The 15,760-nt window shown below is 34.6% G+C and overlaps 1 protein-coding gene across 1 annotated transcript; it reads left to right on the plus strand.

The window, feature by feature from the left end:
- The first annotated feature begins 491 nt into the window (after window positions 1-491).
- LOC141661512 (putative N-acetyltransferase HLS1) lies at window positions 492-2,396 on the plus strand. The gene is made up of 3 exons (XM_074468534.1): window positions 492-786; window positions 915-1,096; window positions 1,310-2,396. Exons 1-3 carry the CDS (start codon window positions 604-606, stop codon window positions 2,157-2,159), a joined length of 1,215 nt encoding a protein of 404 aa, XP_074324635.1. The 5' UTR covers window positions 492-603; the 3' UTR covers window positions 2,160-2,396.
- Window positions 2,397-15,760: the final 13,364 nt, after the last annotated feature.

The following is a 15,760-nucleotide window of genomic DNA, read 5'->3' on the forward strand; positions in this document are numbered from 1 at the left end:
TTTTTTTCATTTAAATTAATCATTTTAAGAAGTCAAGTCTCATTAGGTTGGTGTTTACCATAAGTTTACGTGTGAGTCAGTCGACGGTGATGCTTAATATTTTTTTTAAATAGGTAGTATTAATTTTGGAAAAATCTGCACAAATAATTCCTTATTTAATTGTATGTATTGTTACTTGCCATCCCTAGATGTGAACATGCTCTGTTCATTTCAAAATTATTTACACTAAATGAAAAGTTTCAGTTAATTTTTTATTTTGAAGAATTTCTTAACAACCTTCGTTATTTAAACTATAAGAACAATAGTAAGAGAAGTGGACTATTATAAAGATCTAGAGCGACTTATTAATAAAAAATACAGTATATATTTGGCTTGTAGTTTTAAATGACTAATACTATTATACTTCTAAAATGTAGAAAAAGACCCCGGGATCAGTATATAAAGGAGTAGGAATAGCTTAAGCAATAACTATGCAATCATTCATCATTTACTAGAAACTGAATAGTCTGAAAACAGCCGTTCAGATATCTTCTATACATTCCGCACATCAGAGAGGGAGAGAGAGAGGTTTAGGTTAAAATTATCTTTGAGAAGCTATTGAGGATGGTAGAGAGTGATTGTTTACGAGTAGTAGTGAGAGAGTATGATGATGAAAAAGATTGCAAAGAAGTGGTGGAGTTGGAGCGAAGGTGTGAAGTCGGACCCAGTGCTAAACTGTGTCTCTTCACTGATCTTCTTGGTGACCCTCTTTGCAGGATTCGTAACTGTCCTTCTTTTCTCATGCTCGTACGTACCTCTCTCTCTCTCTCTCTCTCTCTCTCTCCCCCTCTCCCCCTCTCTCTCCCCCCCCTCTCTCTCTCCCTCTCTCTCTCTCTCACACACACATGTATAATAAAACACATGATGATGTACAGGTAGCTGAGACTGAAGTTGGACAAGGTGGGAAGAAAGAAATAGTTGGGATAGTAAGGGGTTGCATCAAAACTGCTACTTGTGGCAAAAAACTGCCCAGGAATCCCACAAGTCCCTACTCTCATCGCCCAATCTACACTAAACTCGCCTACATCTTAGGTCTTCGAGTCTCTCCTTCTCATAGGTATACTCTCTCTCTCTCTCACACACACACACGTCTATTAATATACCCATACAAATAACCATAAATGCTAAAATACGCCAATCATTAGATTCTTACCAAATATGTGACTTACTAATATGTTATTGTCCTTTCATTACAACATTTATGTAAACAAATAATCCAAATACGAACGTAGCATGGAGGTTGATAAGTCTGTACATTTTTTCTTTGCAGGCGAATGAAAATAGGTTTAAAGCTGGTCCAAAAAATCGAAGAATGGTTCAGACAAAAGGGCGCTGAGTACGCATACATGGCCACAGAATCTGACAACAAAGCTTCCGTTAATCTCTTCACTAAAAAATGCGCTTACTCGAAGTTTCGCACCCCTTCAATCCTCGTTCAGCCTGTTTTTGCACATAATGTTCGTGTCGATAAACGAGTCAGAGTCATCAAACTCACTCCCTTAGAAGCTGAGTCACTCTACACTCGCCGATTCTCAACCACCGAGTTCTTTCCTAGAGACATTGGTTCTATATTGAACAATAAGCTTAACTTGGGCACTTTTCTTGCTATTAATAGTAATGAAGAATGGGCCGGGTTAGGCCGGTTTTTATCCAGCCCAACTATGTCATGGGCCGTTATGAGTGTGTGGAACTGTAAGGACGTGTATACACTTGAAGTGAAAGGCGCGTCGATGGTAAGGAGAGGTTTTTGTAAAACGAGCCGGTTACTGGACCGGGCATTGCCGTGGTTGAAATTACCGTCAGTACCGGACTTATTTAGGCCTTTTGGGTTTCACTTTTTGTATGGGCTTGGGGGTAATGGGCCGTTGGCTGTGAAATTAACGAAGGCCTTGTGTGGGTTTGCTCATAACTTGGCTAAAGAGTATGGATGTGGAGTGGTGGCAACTGAAGTCTCGGGAAATGAGCCGCTCATGTTAGGAATTCCTCACTGGAAAAAGCTATCTTGCGCGGACTTGTGGTGTATTAAAAGGCTTTTGGAAGATTATAGTGATGGAGATGTTGGTGATTGGACTAAATCAGAACCTGGATTGTCTATTTTTGTTGATCCAAGAGAACTTTGATAGTGTTGAAAAAAGTTATGGCTTTTGTGGCCCAAGTGGTTAAGTTGATCAGATTCTCGTTTAGTCTTTAGATTCTAATAATGTTTAGCTGAACAGATAAATGTTGACTGAATATTTGACAGTAGGGAATATAATGTTTAGCTCAGCTGAAAAAATGGAGGAAAAGACATTGTCATAATGGATGCTCTCAAGTTGTGATAAATATATTCCTTAATGTTTCTAACTTTTCGAAAAATAATAGTACATCTCTTATTACCCGAAAATATCTATCAATTCGTGAGAATATATGTTTGCACCAAGTATCAAAATTTGGTATGGTATATTATAATACGAGGGATTCTGTGTACATTCACGTTAGAAATCTAATTTTACGAGTATCGTGCCGCGGTATGATATGTTATGCTGCAATAAACGTTTGACGTGTGACCCTATATATATTCAATGTTAATCTATCAGATTTATGATGATTGTTTCCAGCAACAAAAATAGGCATTAATCTTCCCGAGAACAAGATCTGTAACTCAGATATATTCCAGAGACAGTTTATAACATATTAGTTTGTTAGGGTTTAATGTATATCTTGCTTTGAGTGAATAACTCTTTCTACAACAAACTCTATCTGATAAACTTAGTTTGAACTATTCAAACACTTATCTTTTACTAAGTTTATGTCTAACAGATTATTTTTCAAGACTTATTCAAATATTTTTAAACAAACCTGTTTAAATCATATCTATCTTATCTCTTGTTTGAAACACGTATATGTTAGACATTGCCAATAAATATAACTATTGTATTCAGATTAAACACCAATGCTTACACGCTATATTCTTTATCTGAAACATCACTCTTGTTCTCTATTCATTCGTTCTTATAACCAATCGAACAAGATCTAGATTGAGTTGTAATTCATATACTTATTCTTTGTAATCGTGTATTTATATTAACTTGTGTCGGGTTATGGCAAAGGCTTGATTTCAGAAGAGTAGCCAAGGTAGCAAGTGGGCTAGGTTATAGCAGGTGTGCTAGGAAGCAAGTGTGCTAGGGAAAGGTTTCTTTCGGGGCTATCTTTTGTAATCAAGGAAAAGATTGTAAGTTCTTTTATTAAAGTTGATATAATACCTTCTCTGTGGTAGTTGGCATAGGGACTTGGATGTAGGCCATAAACTAGGATTAAGGGCCGAACCAAGTGAAAACTCATGGTATTTTTTACATTGTTCATTTTCCAGATTACTGCAATTATATTTCAGCATTTTACATTCTGCAGTTAATTGAGACTATCTCATTGTTTGTCTCATTCGTAAAGGGTCTGTTCCTTTTACATAAGAGTCTGTCCCATTTGCCATATCAGTTAGATTATTATTTATATCGACTGGCCTTTGAATTTCATTTGTTATCAGAGCGGGTGCATTTAATTCTATGTTTAGTGTTTATTTTGCTAGCGATCCATGGCCCAACCAGACAGGTATTCCAACAATTACCCACCATTGCTTCAAGGTGCTGAAAATTACAACGACTGGAAATTCCGCATGAAAATCTTCTTCCAGCGTGATGCTTTTGAGTGGGATGCTGTTGAAAATGACTTTACAGTTCCAATGAAAGAAGGCAAGCCTAAGTCTATCAAAGAACTCAATGCTATGAATTCTAATGCGAAATCTATGAATTCGCTTCTAAATGGAATGGTGGCTACTGAGTTGCGTAAAGTGTCAGCTTGTACCACGGCTAAACAAATCTGGGATACTATCAAAGTCAGCCATGAAGGTACATCTAAGGTACGTGAAGTCAAACTTAGTATGTTAATGAGTGATTATGAAGGTTTCAGGTTGGAAAGAGATGAAAGTATCAGAGATGCTCAAGGAAGATTTTTAACTTTGATGAATTCTATATCTCTTCTGGAAAGGACTATTCCACAATCCGAAATCAATCAGAAGGTTCTCAGGGCTATGCCCAAGAAATTTGCTCCTAAAGTCACCAAACTACAGGATTCGACTCTTCTTTCTACTATGGATACTCTTACACTCTTTAGTGAATTGGAAGAATTTGAGAATCAGCTTCGCAGATATGATGAAGAAGATGATGCTCCTCGGAAAAAGACTCTTGCACTTAATGCAGATGCAGACGAATCTCCTGATGATTCTGACGAGAAAATTGCTCTCTTGACCAAGAATTTTCACAAATTTCTTGCCAAAAGGAATGCATCAAAATGGCCTATGAAATCTCAGTTTCCAAAGAAAGATTTCAAATCTAATCCCAGCAAAGATAACAAGGCTAATTCGAGCAAGGACACATGCTTCAAATGCGGGAAAAAGGGCATTTCAAAAAGGACTGTTACAAGCTCAAGAACAAGAAGAAAGCATTACTTACCTGGAGTGATGATGATTCTGATGTAGAGATCGATTCAGATGATGAAGTTGCTCAACTTTGTTTTGCTGGACTCGAAGATAGCTCCAGTGACCACGATGAGGTACAAAATGTTAAATATAATGTAAATTCAATTGCATCTTCGACTGTACTAACCTTACAGGTTCAGATTAAAAAGCTAAAAGAAAAAAATGTTTATTTAAAACAAGCATTAAGTGAAGTTCTCAGTGAAATGGATGATCCTATGAAAGTTGAAACTTTGGCTGCTGAAAATCGATCTTTAGTTGAAAAGATATCTAAGCTTACTGAAGAAAATTAATATCTCAAGAATGAGATTGAGATGAAAGATGTATGTCTTGAAGCTTTGAAGAAAGAGTCAGCCTCTGTTGATCCAGAAACTGTCAAAAGAGACAGTTCTCCTGGCCCTTTGGTTCCTGAACTGAAGCAGAAAGTCGCTCAGCTTGAAAAAGATTTAGCAAAGTGTTTTCATGGTGAAGGAACTCTAAATGCTTTACTTGCTGAACAAAAATATTCTCTTGATAAAGGAGGATTAAGATGTGAATCAATCAAGAAACGTGCATTTCAAGGTGGTTACAAGCGAGCTCCTATGAAGTATAATATGCCTTATGAGAAATGTCGAGATTGTGGCAAATCTGGGCACACTACTTCCGAATCTAGACTATGTGGTATCAAGAGCCACTCTTCTAACTCATCTTAGAGATCGTCTGTTAGATATAAATCTGCTAATGCATCTATTAATATTTTTCAGATATGGATTAAGAAATCAGATACACATTTATATAAGATTTGTGATACTAACCTACAAGGATCCAAAGTTAAGTGGGTACCTAAGAGATAAAGCAATTTTTAGGTATGCTTGAAGGTCCATGTTCCACGTAATAAATGGATAATCGATAGTGGATGCTCTCGTCATATGACCGGTGATAAAACCAAGTTTCTCTCACTTGTGGCTAAAAAGGAAGGTCTGGTTACACTTGGTGATTCTAACACCGTTCGTATCATTGGTAAAGGCACTATTGATAATGACATGTTTGCTATTTCTAATGTTCATTTAGTTGATGGCTTAAAATATAATCTGATTAGTGTAAGTCAACTTACTGATTTTGGTTATAAAGTCAAATTCGATAAAGATGTCTGTTATATTAGTACTAAAACTAACGAGTTTGCTTTAATTGCCAAAAGAAAAGGAAATATCTTTGTTCTAGATTTTGATGAACATCACGAAGAAATATGTCTTGCTATTGTTCAAGATCAACAGAATCTCTGGCATAGGCGTCTTGGTCATGTACACATGGATTTGCTCCGAAAGATATCATCTCATGGTCTTGTTCGAGTTCTACCAAAGCTTAAATACAAGAAGGTGGAACTTGAAAGAGATATGTCCTAAGTCCAATCATGTATGAGGATTTAGGAATAACTTTTATGTAATCTGTTTTGATTTCATTGATATTAATAAAAGACTTGTTTTGTTTTTATTGCGGGCTCTATCTATTTAAATGTTTAAATAAGATATACCACAGTTTAGAGTAAAGCTTTTTATGGATTGTGATGAGATCATAATAATGAGACCATAATAATGAGACCTAATAGATGATAACTCTAAACTTAAATAGTTCCTAGTCGTAGGATTACTAACTGGTAAATAATAATCCGCAAAGATCGGTACATACTATGCTTGCTTCATTATGAAGGATGTCTGTTCTCATAGACATTTGTGTGGTGACACTATAGCTAGTATGTAGGTGCTTATTATAGAATAAATTCACTGAACATGACTCACACAGCTGAACAACTGATGGAGTTCACTCACGTGCCAGCATTAGTTCAAATAGTGATAGTTGTACAAGTATCCTTAGACTTGAGGTCATCATAGTCATCTTGTGTACACTGAACTATGCTTTGGTTTAGTTCTTAGTCTCAAGGGACAATTATAAGGGCTCTACTGGGTATAGGAATTTGTACACGAAGATAGTGTATGATCAATAAATGATCTACCCCTTCCAGTGTAGGAAGAGAATGTTCAATACTGATCCACTTATGTTAGTTCAGGAATCTCTGGCCAGAGTGAATGGAATTAGAAAGGAGTTTCTAATTTACAATAAATATAACTAAACATAGTGAATGGGAAAGCAAGTGATTATATAAGATAGGCTTGACACAAGTTCCATGCCTTGTATTTAATCGTGACATTGCAGGGTAGAAGGAATTAATTGTACGGTAACTACTCACTGAATAGGTTCTTGGTATTCTAAGCAGTGAATTCGTATTATCCGGATAGTCGCGATATGCTGAGAAGTATCCCTCACGATGTAGAATAAATATGATTAATTAATTAATCATATTTAATGAATTAGAGAATTTATATAAATAATGATAAAATAGTTTTATTATTATTTATTTCTACTACTGGCTTAATATTGAACCTACAGGGTCACACCATAAAAGAGAATGATTTAAAGGTGGAGGTATTAATTAATAATGGCTGATAATTATTTATTTATGAAATAAATAATTAATTGGCAAATTTAATAATTGATTAAATGAGATTTAATTGATTATAAATTAATTAAGAAAAGGTTCTTAATATTATTAATTAAGAATTTAATTTTTGGAAATTAAATCAAGTGAGAGAATTATTTCTAAAGAGTTTAGAAAAAGGATTAATAATTAAAAGGTGTTTTAATTATTAGTGAGAATAATAAAGGGTTAATAATAATAATATTTTATGGGAAAATTTTCAGCTGAAAATTTTGCCTATAAATATACTATTATAGATCCTATTTTTGCCGAAATCAAAAAGATTTACAAAACCCTAATTCTCTCCATCTCCTCCTCCTTCATTACATCGTTTTCTTGGTGGATACCGGTGGAGTGCTTCACACTTGAGGAGCAGCTGCTAAGGATCTCCGTTCATCGTTTTTGGATCGTCATTAAAGACCTCCATCTTTCCATTAACGTAAAGCTTCTTAAGGTAAACATACTGAACTACGAATTAAATATTATTTTTCGCATGGATCCTGCGGAGGGTTTCAGTTTTTTTTAAGATTTAAATTTACGTTTTCGCTGCGTTTATGTGCTAAAAACCCTTCAATGGCATCAGAGCTACTTGCGAAAAGTTTTTAATTCATTTATGTGTTTAACTGTTTTCGATATATGAGCATGTACGTGATTCGCCATGATTTGATGTTGATATAATATGCTTATATATGTATGGTTTTTAATATATAATATTCATGTGAGTTGTATAATCATAAGATGATTATGTAATCTATATATATACTGATATATACATGATTTATGTTTGTTCTAATTATGAGAATCATATTAGATACGGATTCTGAATTGTCTGCTGCAGATTTGCTGAAATCTGGGTCTGGTGTCCGATTTACGCAAAATGAATACCCTATTCCATAGGTAAACCAGCGTCTGAACAAAACTGATAGCTAAAGCTATCAACGACTCGTCTGTAAGGCATTTGACGTCGTTTACTACCCATAAACAATGATTCTTGTTTTTCTGATTTGATTCTGATTTTTCTGATTTTTGTCATATTTTCTTTTTATGATTATATCATGGATAATATGATATGTTAAGATCAGATTATGTGTTTTAACATGCTTTTATGTGTTGTATGAGCATGGTGGATGGTTATGCCCTTTCAACCTTAGTGTAATGGTTTTGGTTTTGGTTTTAAATACGACTTGTATATCGTCAATCTTTGTAATCATAAATCTCGAATGTAACTCGAGTTATTCTTGTAAGTTCATTAGATTAGTTTTAAATTGAAGACTCAAAAAGGCTATCCAATGGAGGTGATACAAAGAAGAAGACGAGGCATACAAGAAGTCTAAACAAAGAAGAAGACTTATGTAATAAGTAGTTATATTTATTTCCATCACCATATTAGATTGACATTGATCTTTATCATGAGCTTGATAAAGATCACATAGGATAGGGCCATAACCAAGCACATTTACTTTATTGCACTTTACATTTACTTGTTTATTTAATTTTATATATAAGATATATGCCTATATTTACCATGCGATGATAGATTTAGGTGAACTTAAACAATATAAGGCGTGCTCTAGAAAATCTAGAATAGGATTCGTTTCTTGCCTTAACAATAAATATTATGAATACGATCATGAGATTCTTGTGTTTATGAAACACGTAATTGAATATGATTTTTTAATATTGAGAGAAAGGGTGATTTTGTCAACAACAGATTTCTATCTGTAAGAAAGGGGTTATTAAGTGACGCCTCTTGACAATGCTCCACCCGATCTGGGAATCATCTGATTATCGATTATTGATTTGAAATATTTAATTTAAAAAGAAGAATCTTCTTATAATATGATTATGATTGTAACGTAATGAAGGGTTTTTAGCACATAAACGCAGCGAAAACGTAAATATAATCTTAAAAAAATGAAACCCTCTACAGGATCCATGCGAAAATAATATTTAATTTGTAGTTCAGTGTGTTTACCTTAAGAAGCTTTACGTTAATGGAAAGATGGAGGTCTTTAATAGCGATCCAAGAACGATGAACGGAGATCCTTAGCAGCTGCTCCTCAAGTGTGAAGCACTCCACCGGTATCCACCAAGAAAACGATGTAATGAAGGAGGAGGAGATTGAGAGAATTAGGGTTTTGTAAATCTTTTTGGATGAGGCAAAAATAGGGTTTATAATAGTATATTTATAGGCAAAATTTTCAGCTGAATTTTTTTCCATAAAATATTATTATTATTAACCCTTTATTATTCTCACTAATAATTAAAACACCTTTTAATTATTAATCCTTTTTCTAAACTCTTTAGAAATAATTCTCTCACTTGATTTAATTTCCAAAAATTAAATTCTTAATTAATAATATGAAGAACCTTTTCTTAATTAATTTATAATCAATTAAATCTCATTTAATCAATTATTAAATTTTCCAATTAATTATTTATTTCATAAATAAATAATTATCAGCCATTATTAATTAATTCCTCCACCATTAAATCATTCTCTTTTATGGTGTGACCCTGTAGGTTCAATATTAAGCCGGTAGTAGAAATAAATAATAATAAAACTATTTTATCATTATTTATATAAATTCTCTAATTCATTAAATATGATTAATTAATTAATCATATTTATTCTACATCGTGAGGGATACTTCTCAGCATATGGCGACTATCCGGATAATACGAATTCATTGCTTAAAATACCAAGAACCTATTCAGTAAGTAGTTACCGTACAATCAATTCCTTCTACCCTGCAATGTCACGATTAAATACAAGGCATGTAACTTGTGTCAAGCCTATTTTATTTAATCACTTGCTTTCCCATTTACTATGCTTAGTTCTATTTAATGTAAATTAGAAACTCCTTTCTAATTTCATTCACTCTGGCCAGAGATTCCTGAACTAGCAAAAGTGGATCAGCATTGAACATTCTCTTCCTTCACTGGAAGGGGTAGATCCTTTATTGATCATACACTATCTTCGTGTACAAATTCCTATACCTAGTAGAGCCCTTATAATTGTCCCTTGAGACTAAGAACTAAACCAAAGCATAGTTCAGTGTACACAAGATGACTATGATGACCTCAAGTCTAAGGATACTTGTACAACTATCACTATGTGAATAACTGCTGACACGTGAGTGAACTCCATCAGTTGCTCAGCTGTGTGAGTCATGTTCAGTGAACTTATTCTATAATAAGCACCTACATACTAGCTATAGTGTCACCACACAAATGTCTATGAGAAAAGACATCCTTCATAATGAAGCAAGCATAGTATGTACCGATCTTTGCGGATTATTAATTACCAGTTAGTAATCCTACGACCAGGAACTATTTAATTTAGAGTTATCATCTTTTAGGTCTCATTATTATGATCTCATCACAATCCATAAAAAGCTTTACTCTAAACTGTGGTATATCTTATTTAAAATTTTAATAGATAAAGCCCGCAATAAAAATAAAACAAGCCTTTTATTAATATCAATGAAATCAAAACAGATTACATAAAAGTTATTCCTAAATCCTTATACATGATTGGACTTAGGACATATCTCTTTGACGTAATATAATCCCTCTAAAATTAAATAATATGAAGTAGTAATTGGCCAATGACACAACGGGATTGTGTGTGTCATAGCCTTCCAACATGGTAGAAAACAGTTCTTATTTTTAAATCATTGTCGTTTCGTGCTACAGCCGAGGGCTTTGATTTCGAAATAAGAAATACTTGTCTATTACATAGAGATGTGTACATTGAATTAGAATCTAAAGGTCGGTACATGCTACAGCCGTGGGCCGTTGGAGACTGATTCAATTGTACGAAATGTTGGGTTAGACTTGAATTAAAATATTGAGTTTGTCGTGCCACAGCCATGACTCAATTATTCAAGAGGCTAAACTTATATTAGGGAATAACATAAGATGTAATTGACAAGAGTTGTCTGCCTATTGAACATCACATGACGTTTCGTGCCACAGCCGAGGTTGTGTGATGGAATGTAGGATCCATATTCCCACTAACATTATGAATGCTTAATTTTCACTTAGGGGGTTGAAAAAAAAATTAGATAAACTAGTGGGAGACACTTATGAATAAAGACCCGATTCATATAGTGTTTTGAAATGAAATTGAATATTTGCTAAGTGTTGTTATGTGTTTATCATTTACAGATTTACTATATTCGTCATGTCTTCTGCACTATCACTCCGGAGCATACTAGATGCTCACAAGTTGACTGGTCCTAATTTAGCTGTTTGTTTTCACTGTAACAAGTTGGGGCACTGGAAGAGGAACTGCAAGGTTTACCTTGCAGAATTGAAGAAGAAGAAGGATAGTAAGACTACCGCTTCTGATTCAAGCATGTTCATGATCGAAGTTAATATGTCACTAGGTCAAATTTCTACTTGGGTATTAGATACCGCATGTGGTTCTCATATTTTCAATTCGTTGCAAGGACGAAAGGGAAGTATGACTCTTGAAAAAGATGAGGTGATTCTACGTATGGGCAATGGAGCAAGGGTTGCGGCCATATCTGTAGGATCATTTAGTTTACATATGCCTATGGGCAAGACTATTATTCTGAATAATTGTTATTACGTTCCCTCTATTGTGAGGAATATTGTTTCTATCCCTATGTTGGATTTGGATGGTTTTTTATTTATTATTAAGAATAATGAATGTTCTATCCTTAGAGATAATGTTCTTTATGGACGTGGTATTTTAAATAATGGTCTGTATGTATGTGACTAGAGCATGATTTACTTCAGATTGAACAAACTAATAAAAGAAAACGAGATGATGAAAATCTGACCTATTTATGGCAATGTAGGCTAGGTCATATTAGTGAAAATAGACTGCGGACATTGCATAAGGAAGGGTTACTTGACCCCTTTGATTTTGAATCATATCCTACATGCGAGTCTTATTTATTGGGTAAAATGACCAAATCTCCATTTAGTGGACATGGAGAGAGGGCTGCATATTTGCTAGGATTGGTACACACAGATGTATGTGGACCAATGTCTACGCAAGCCATGGGTGGATTTTCGTATTTCATTACTTTCATAGATGATAGATCTAGATTCAGATATGTGTATTTGATGAAACACAAGTCTGAAGCCTTTGAAAAGTTCAAAGAATATAAACATGAAGTGGAGAAACAAACCAAACACAGTATTATAACTCTTCGATCAGATCGAGGTGGTGAATACTTGAATGGAGAGTTTCTAGATTATCTCAAAAAAATGTTATAGTCTCCCAGTGGACTCCTCCATATACTCCACAGTTAAATGGGGTATCTGAAAGGAGAAATTGAACTTTGTTAGACATGGTTCGGTCCATGATGAGCTATGTGAATCTTCCAGTATTCCTATGGGGTTATGCATTGGAAACCTCAGCATATTTACTGAATAAGGTGCCTTCCAAATCTGTTCCTCAAACACCATATGAGATATGGAAAGAAAGGAAACCGAGTCTTAAACATGTTAAGATTTGGGGATGTCCAGCTTATGTCAAGAAAGTTGACCCAGATAAGCTGGAATCTCGATCCGTAAAATGTAATTTTGTGGGATATCCTAAAGAGACTTTGGGGTATTACTTTTACACTGATCATCGGGTGTTTGTCTCCAGACATGCTACCTTCTTGGAAAAAGGAGTTTATCCTTGAAGGAAACAGTGGGAGCAAAATAGAAGCACAAACTACTACGGATCAAGTGGAAACACCTGTTCAGACTGAACAACCTTCTGTGGAACAGCCCATTCGTAGGACAGGGAGAGTGTCTCGCCAACCTGAGAGGTATTATGGCCTTGTCATTGAGAATGACAATGAGTTGTCAATCATTGATGATGACGACCCTGTGACCTATAATGAGGCTATGAGTAGTGTTGACTCAGAGAAATGGCATAGTGCCATGAAATCCGAAATGGAATCTATGTATACCAACCAAGTATGGACTCTGGTTGAGGCGCCTGAAGGTGTTAAGCCTATTGGGTGCAAGTGGGTATACAAAAGAAAGATTGTAGCAGATGGCTAGGTGGAGACCTATAAGGCCAGGCTCGTGGCAAAAGGATTCAAACAAAGGCAAGGGATTGACTTTGATGAAACTTTTTCGCCTGTAGCCCTGTTAAAATCAATTCGAATTTTGCTTGCGATTGCTGCTTACTACGACTATGAGACCTGGAAAATGGACGTGAAAACGGCCTTCCTCAATGGGGAACTTGAGGAGGAAGTGTATATGACACAGCCAGAGGGTTTTCTTTCCAAGGGAAATGAACACCTAGTGTGTAAGTTACTGCGAACCATATATGGTTTAAGGCAAGCTTCTCGTAGATGGAACATCCGTTTTCATGAGACAATCAAAGAGTTTGGTTTTATCAAAAACATAGATGAACCATGTGTCTACAAGAAGGTTAGTGGGAGCGCGGTAACATTTCTTGTATTGTATGTGGATGACATACTTCTTATAGGAAATGATATACCGATGCTACAATCAGTCAAAGTATGGCTATCAAAGAACTTCTCCATGAAGGACTTGGGAGAAACATCCTACATTCTCGGTATGATGATTCATAGAGATAGATCTAGAAGAATGATAGGTCTTACTCAGGGTACATATATCCAGAAAGTGCTTAAAAGGTTTAGCATGTAAAACTCCAAAAGAGGTCTCATACCGATGAGCCATGGAGTGTCCCTTTCCGAAAAAATGTCTCCTAAGACACCTGAGGAAAGAGAGCGTATGAGTAAGATTCCTTATGCTTCAGCAATAGGATCTATCATATACGCGATGTTGTGTACAAGGCCAGATATTGCTTATTCAATTAGTGTGACGAGCAGATATCAGTCCAATCCAGGTGAAGATCACTGGAAAGCAGTGAAAAACATCCTTAAGTACTTGCAAAGGACTCAGGACATTTTTCTTGTTTTTGGTGGTGAATTTGAGTTGAAAATAGAGGGTTATACTGACTCTAGTTTTTAATCAGAAAGTGATAGCAAATCCATGTCAGGGTACGTGTTTACTCTAAATGGTGGTGCAATTCAGATTGTTGAAAGATGAGATGTCAACGTCGAGAGAGTTGACACACATAACAACGTAGCAGATCCACTCATAAAGCCACTTTCTCAGAGTCACTTTGATCGTCATAAAGACAAGATGGGTATTAGATACCAGAGTGATTGGCTTTAGTATAAGTGGGAGATTGAAAGAGATATGTCCTAAGTCCAATCATGTATGAGGATTTAGGAATAACTTTTATGTAATCTGTTTTGATTTCATTGATATTAATAAAAGACTTGTTTTGTTTTTATTGCGGGCTCTATCTATTTAAATGTTTAAATAAGATATACTACAGTTTAGAGTAAAGCTTTTTATGGATTGTGATGAGATCATAATAATGAGACCTAAAATATGATAACTCTAAACTTAAATAGTTCCTGGTCGTAGGATTACTAACTGGTAATTAATAATCCGCAAAGATCGGTACATACTATGCTTGCTTCATTATGAAGGATGACTGTTCTCTCATAGACATTTGTGTGGTGACACTATAGCTAGTATGTAGGTGCTTATTATAGAATAAGTTCACTGAACATGACTCACACAGCTGAACAACTGATGGAGTTCACTCACGTGTCAACAGTTGTTCACATAGTGATAGGTGTACAAGTATCCTTAGACTTGAGGTCATCATAGTCATCTTGTGTACACTGAACTATGCTTTGGTTTAGTTCTTAGACTCAAGGGACAATTATAAGGGCTCTACTGGGTATAGGAATTTGTACACGAAGATAGTGTATAATCAATAAATGATCTACCCCTTCCAGTGTAGGAAGAGAATGTTCAATGCTGATCCACTTATGTTAGTTCAGGAATCTCTGGCCAGAGTGAATGAAATTAGAAAGGAGTTTCTAATTTACATTAAATAGAACTAAGCATAGTGAATGGGAAATCAAGTGATTAAATAAGATAGGCTTGACACAAGTTCCATGTCTTGTATTTAATCATGACATTGCAGGGTAAAAGGAATTGATTGTACGGTAACTACTCACTGAATAGGTTCTTGGTATTCTAAAAAGTGAATTCATATTATCCAGATAGTCGCGATATGCTGAGAAGTATCTCTCACGATGTAGAATAAATATGATTAATTAATTAATCATATTTTATGAATTAGAAAATTTATATAAATAATGATAAAATAGTTTTATTATTATTTATTTCTACTACCGGCTTAATATTGAACCTACAGGGTCACACCATAAAAGAGAATGATTTAATGGTGGAGGAATTAATTAATAATGGCTGATAATTATTTATTTATGAAATAAATAATTAATTGGAAAATTTAATAATTGATTAAATGAGATTTAATTGATTATAAATTAATTAAGAAAAGGTTCTTAATATTATTAATTAAGAATTTAATTTTTGGAAATTAAATCAAGTGAGAGAATTATTTCTAAAGAGTTTAGAAAAATGATTAATAATTAAAAGGTGTTTTAATTATTAGTGAGAATAATAAAGGATTAATAATAATAATATTTTATGGGAAAATTTCCAGCTGAAAATTTTGCCTATAAATATACTATTATAGACCTTATTTTTCCCTAAACCAAAAAGATTTACAAAATCCTAATTCTCTCAATCTCCTCCTCCTTCATTACATCGTTTTCTTGATGGATACCGGTGGAGTGCTTCACACT

Source organism: Apium graveolens, chromosome 5, assembly GCF_009905375.1.
Source record: "Apium graveolens cultivar Ventura chromosome 5, ASM990537v1, whole genome shotgun sequence".
In the NCBI taxonomy this organism is placed as follows: domain Eukaryota; kingdom Viridiplantae; phylum Streptophyta; class Magnoliopsida; order Apiales; family Apiaceae; genus Apium; species Apium graveolens.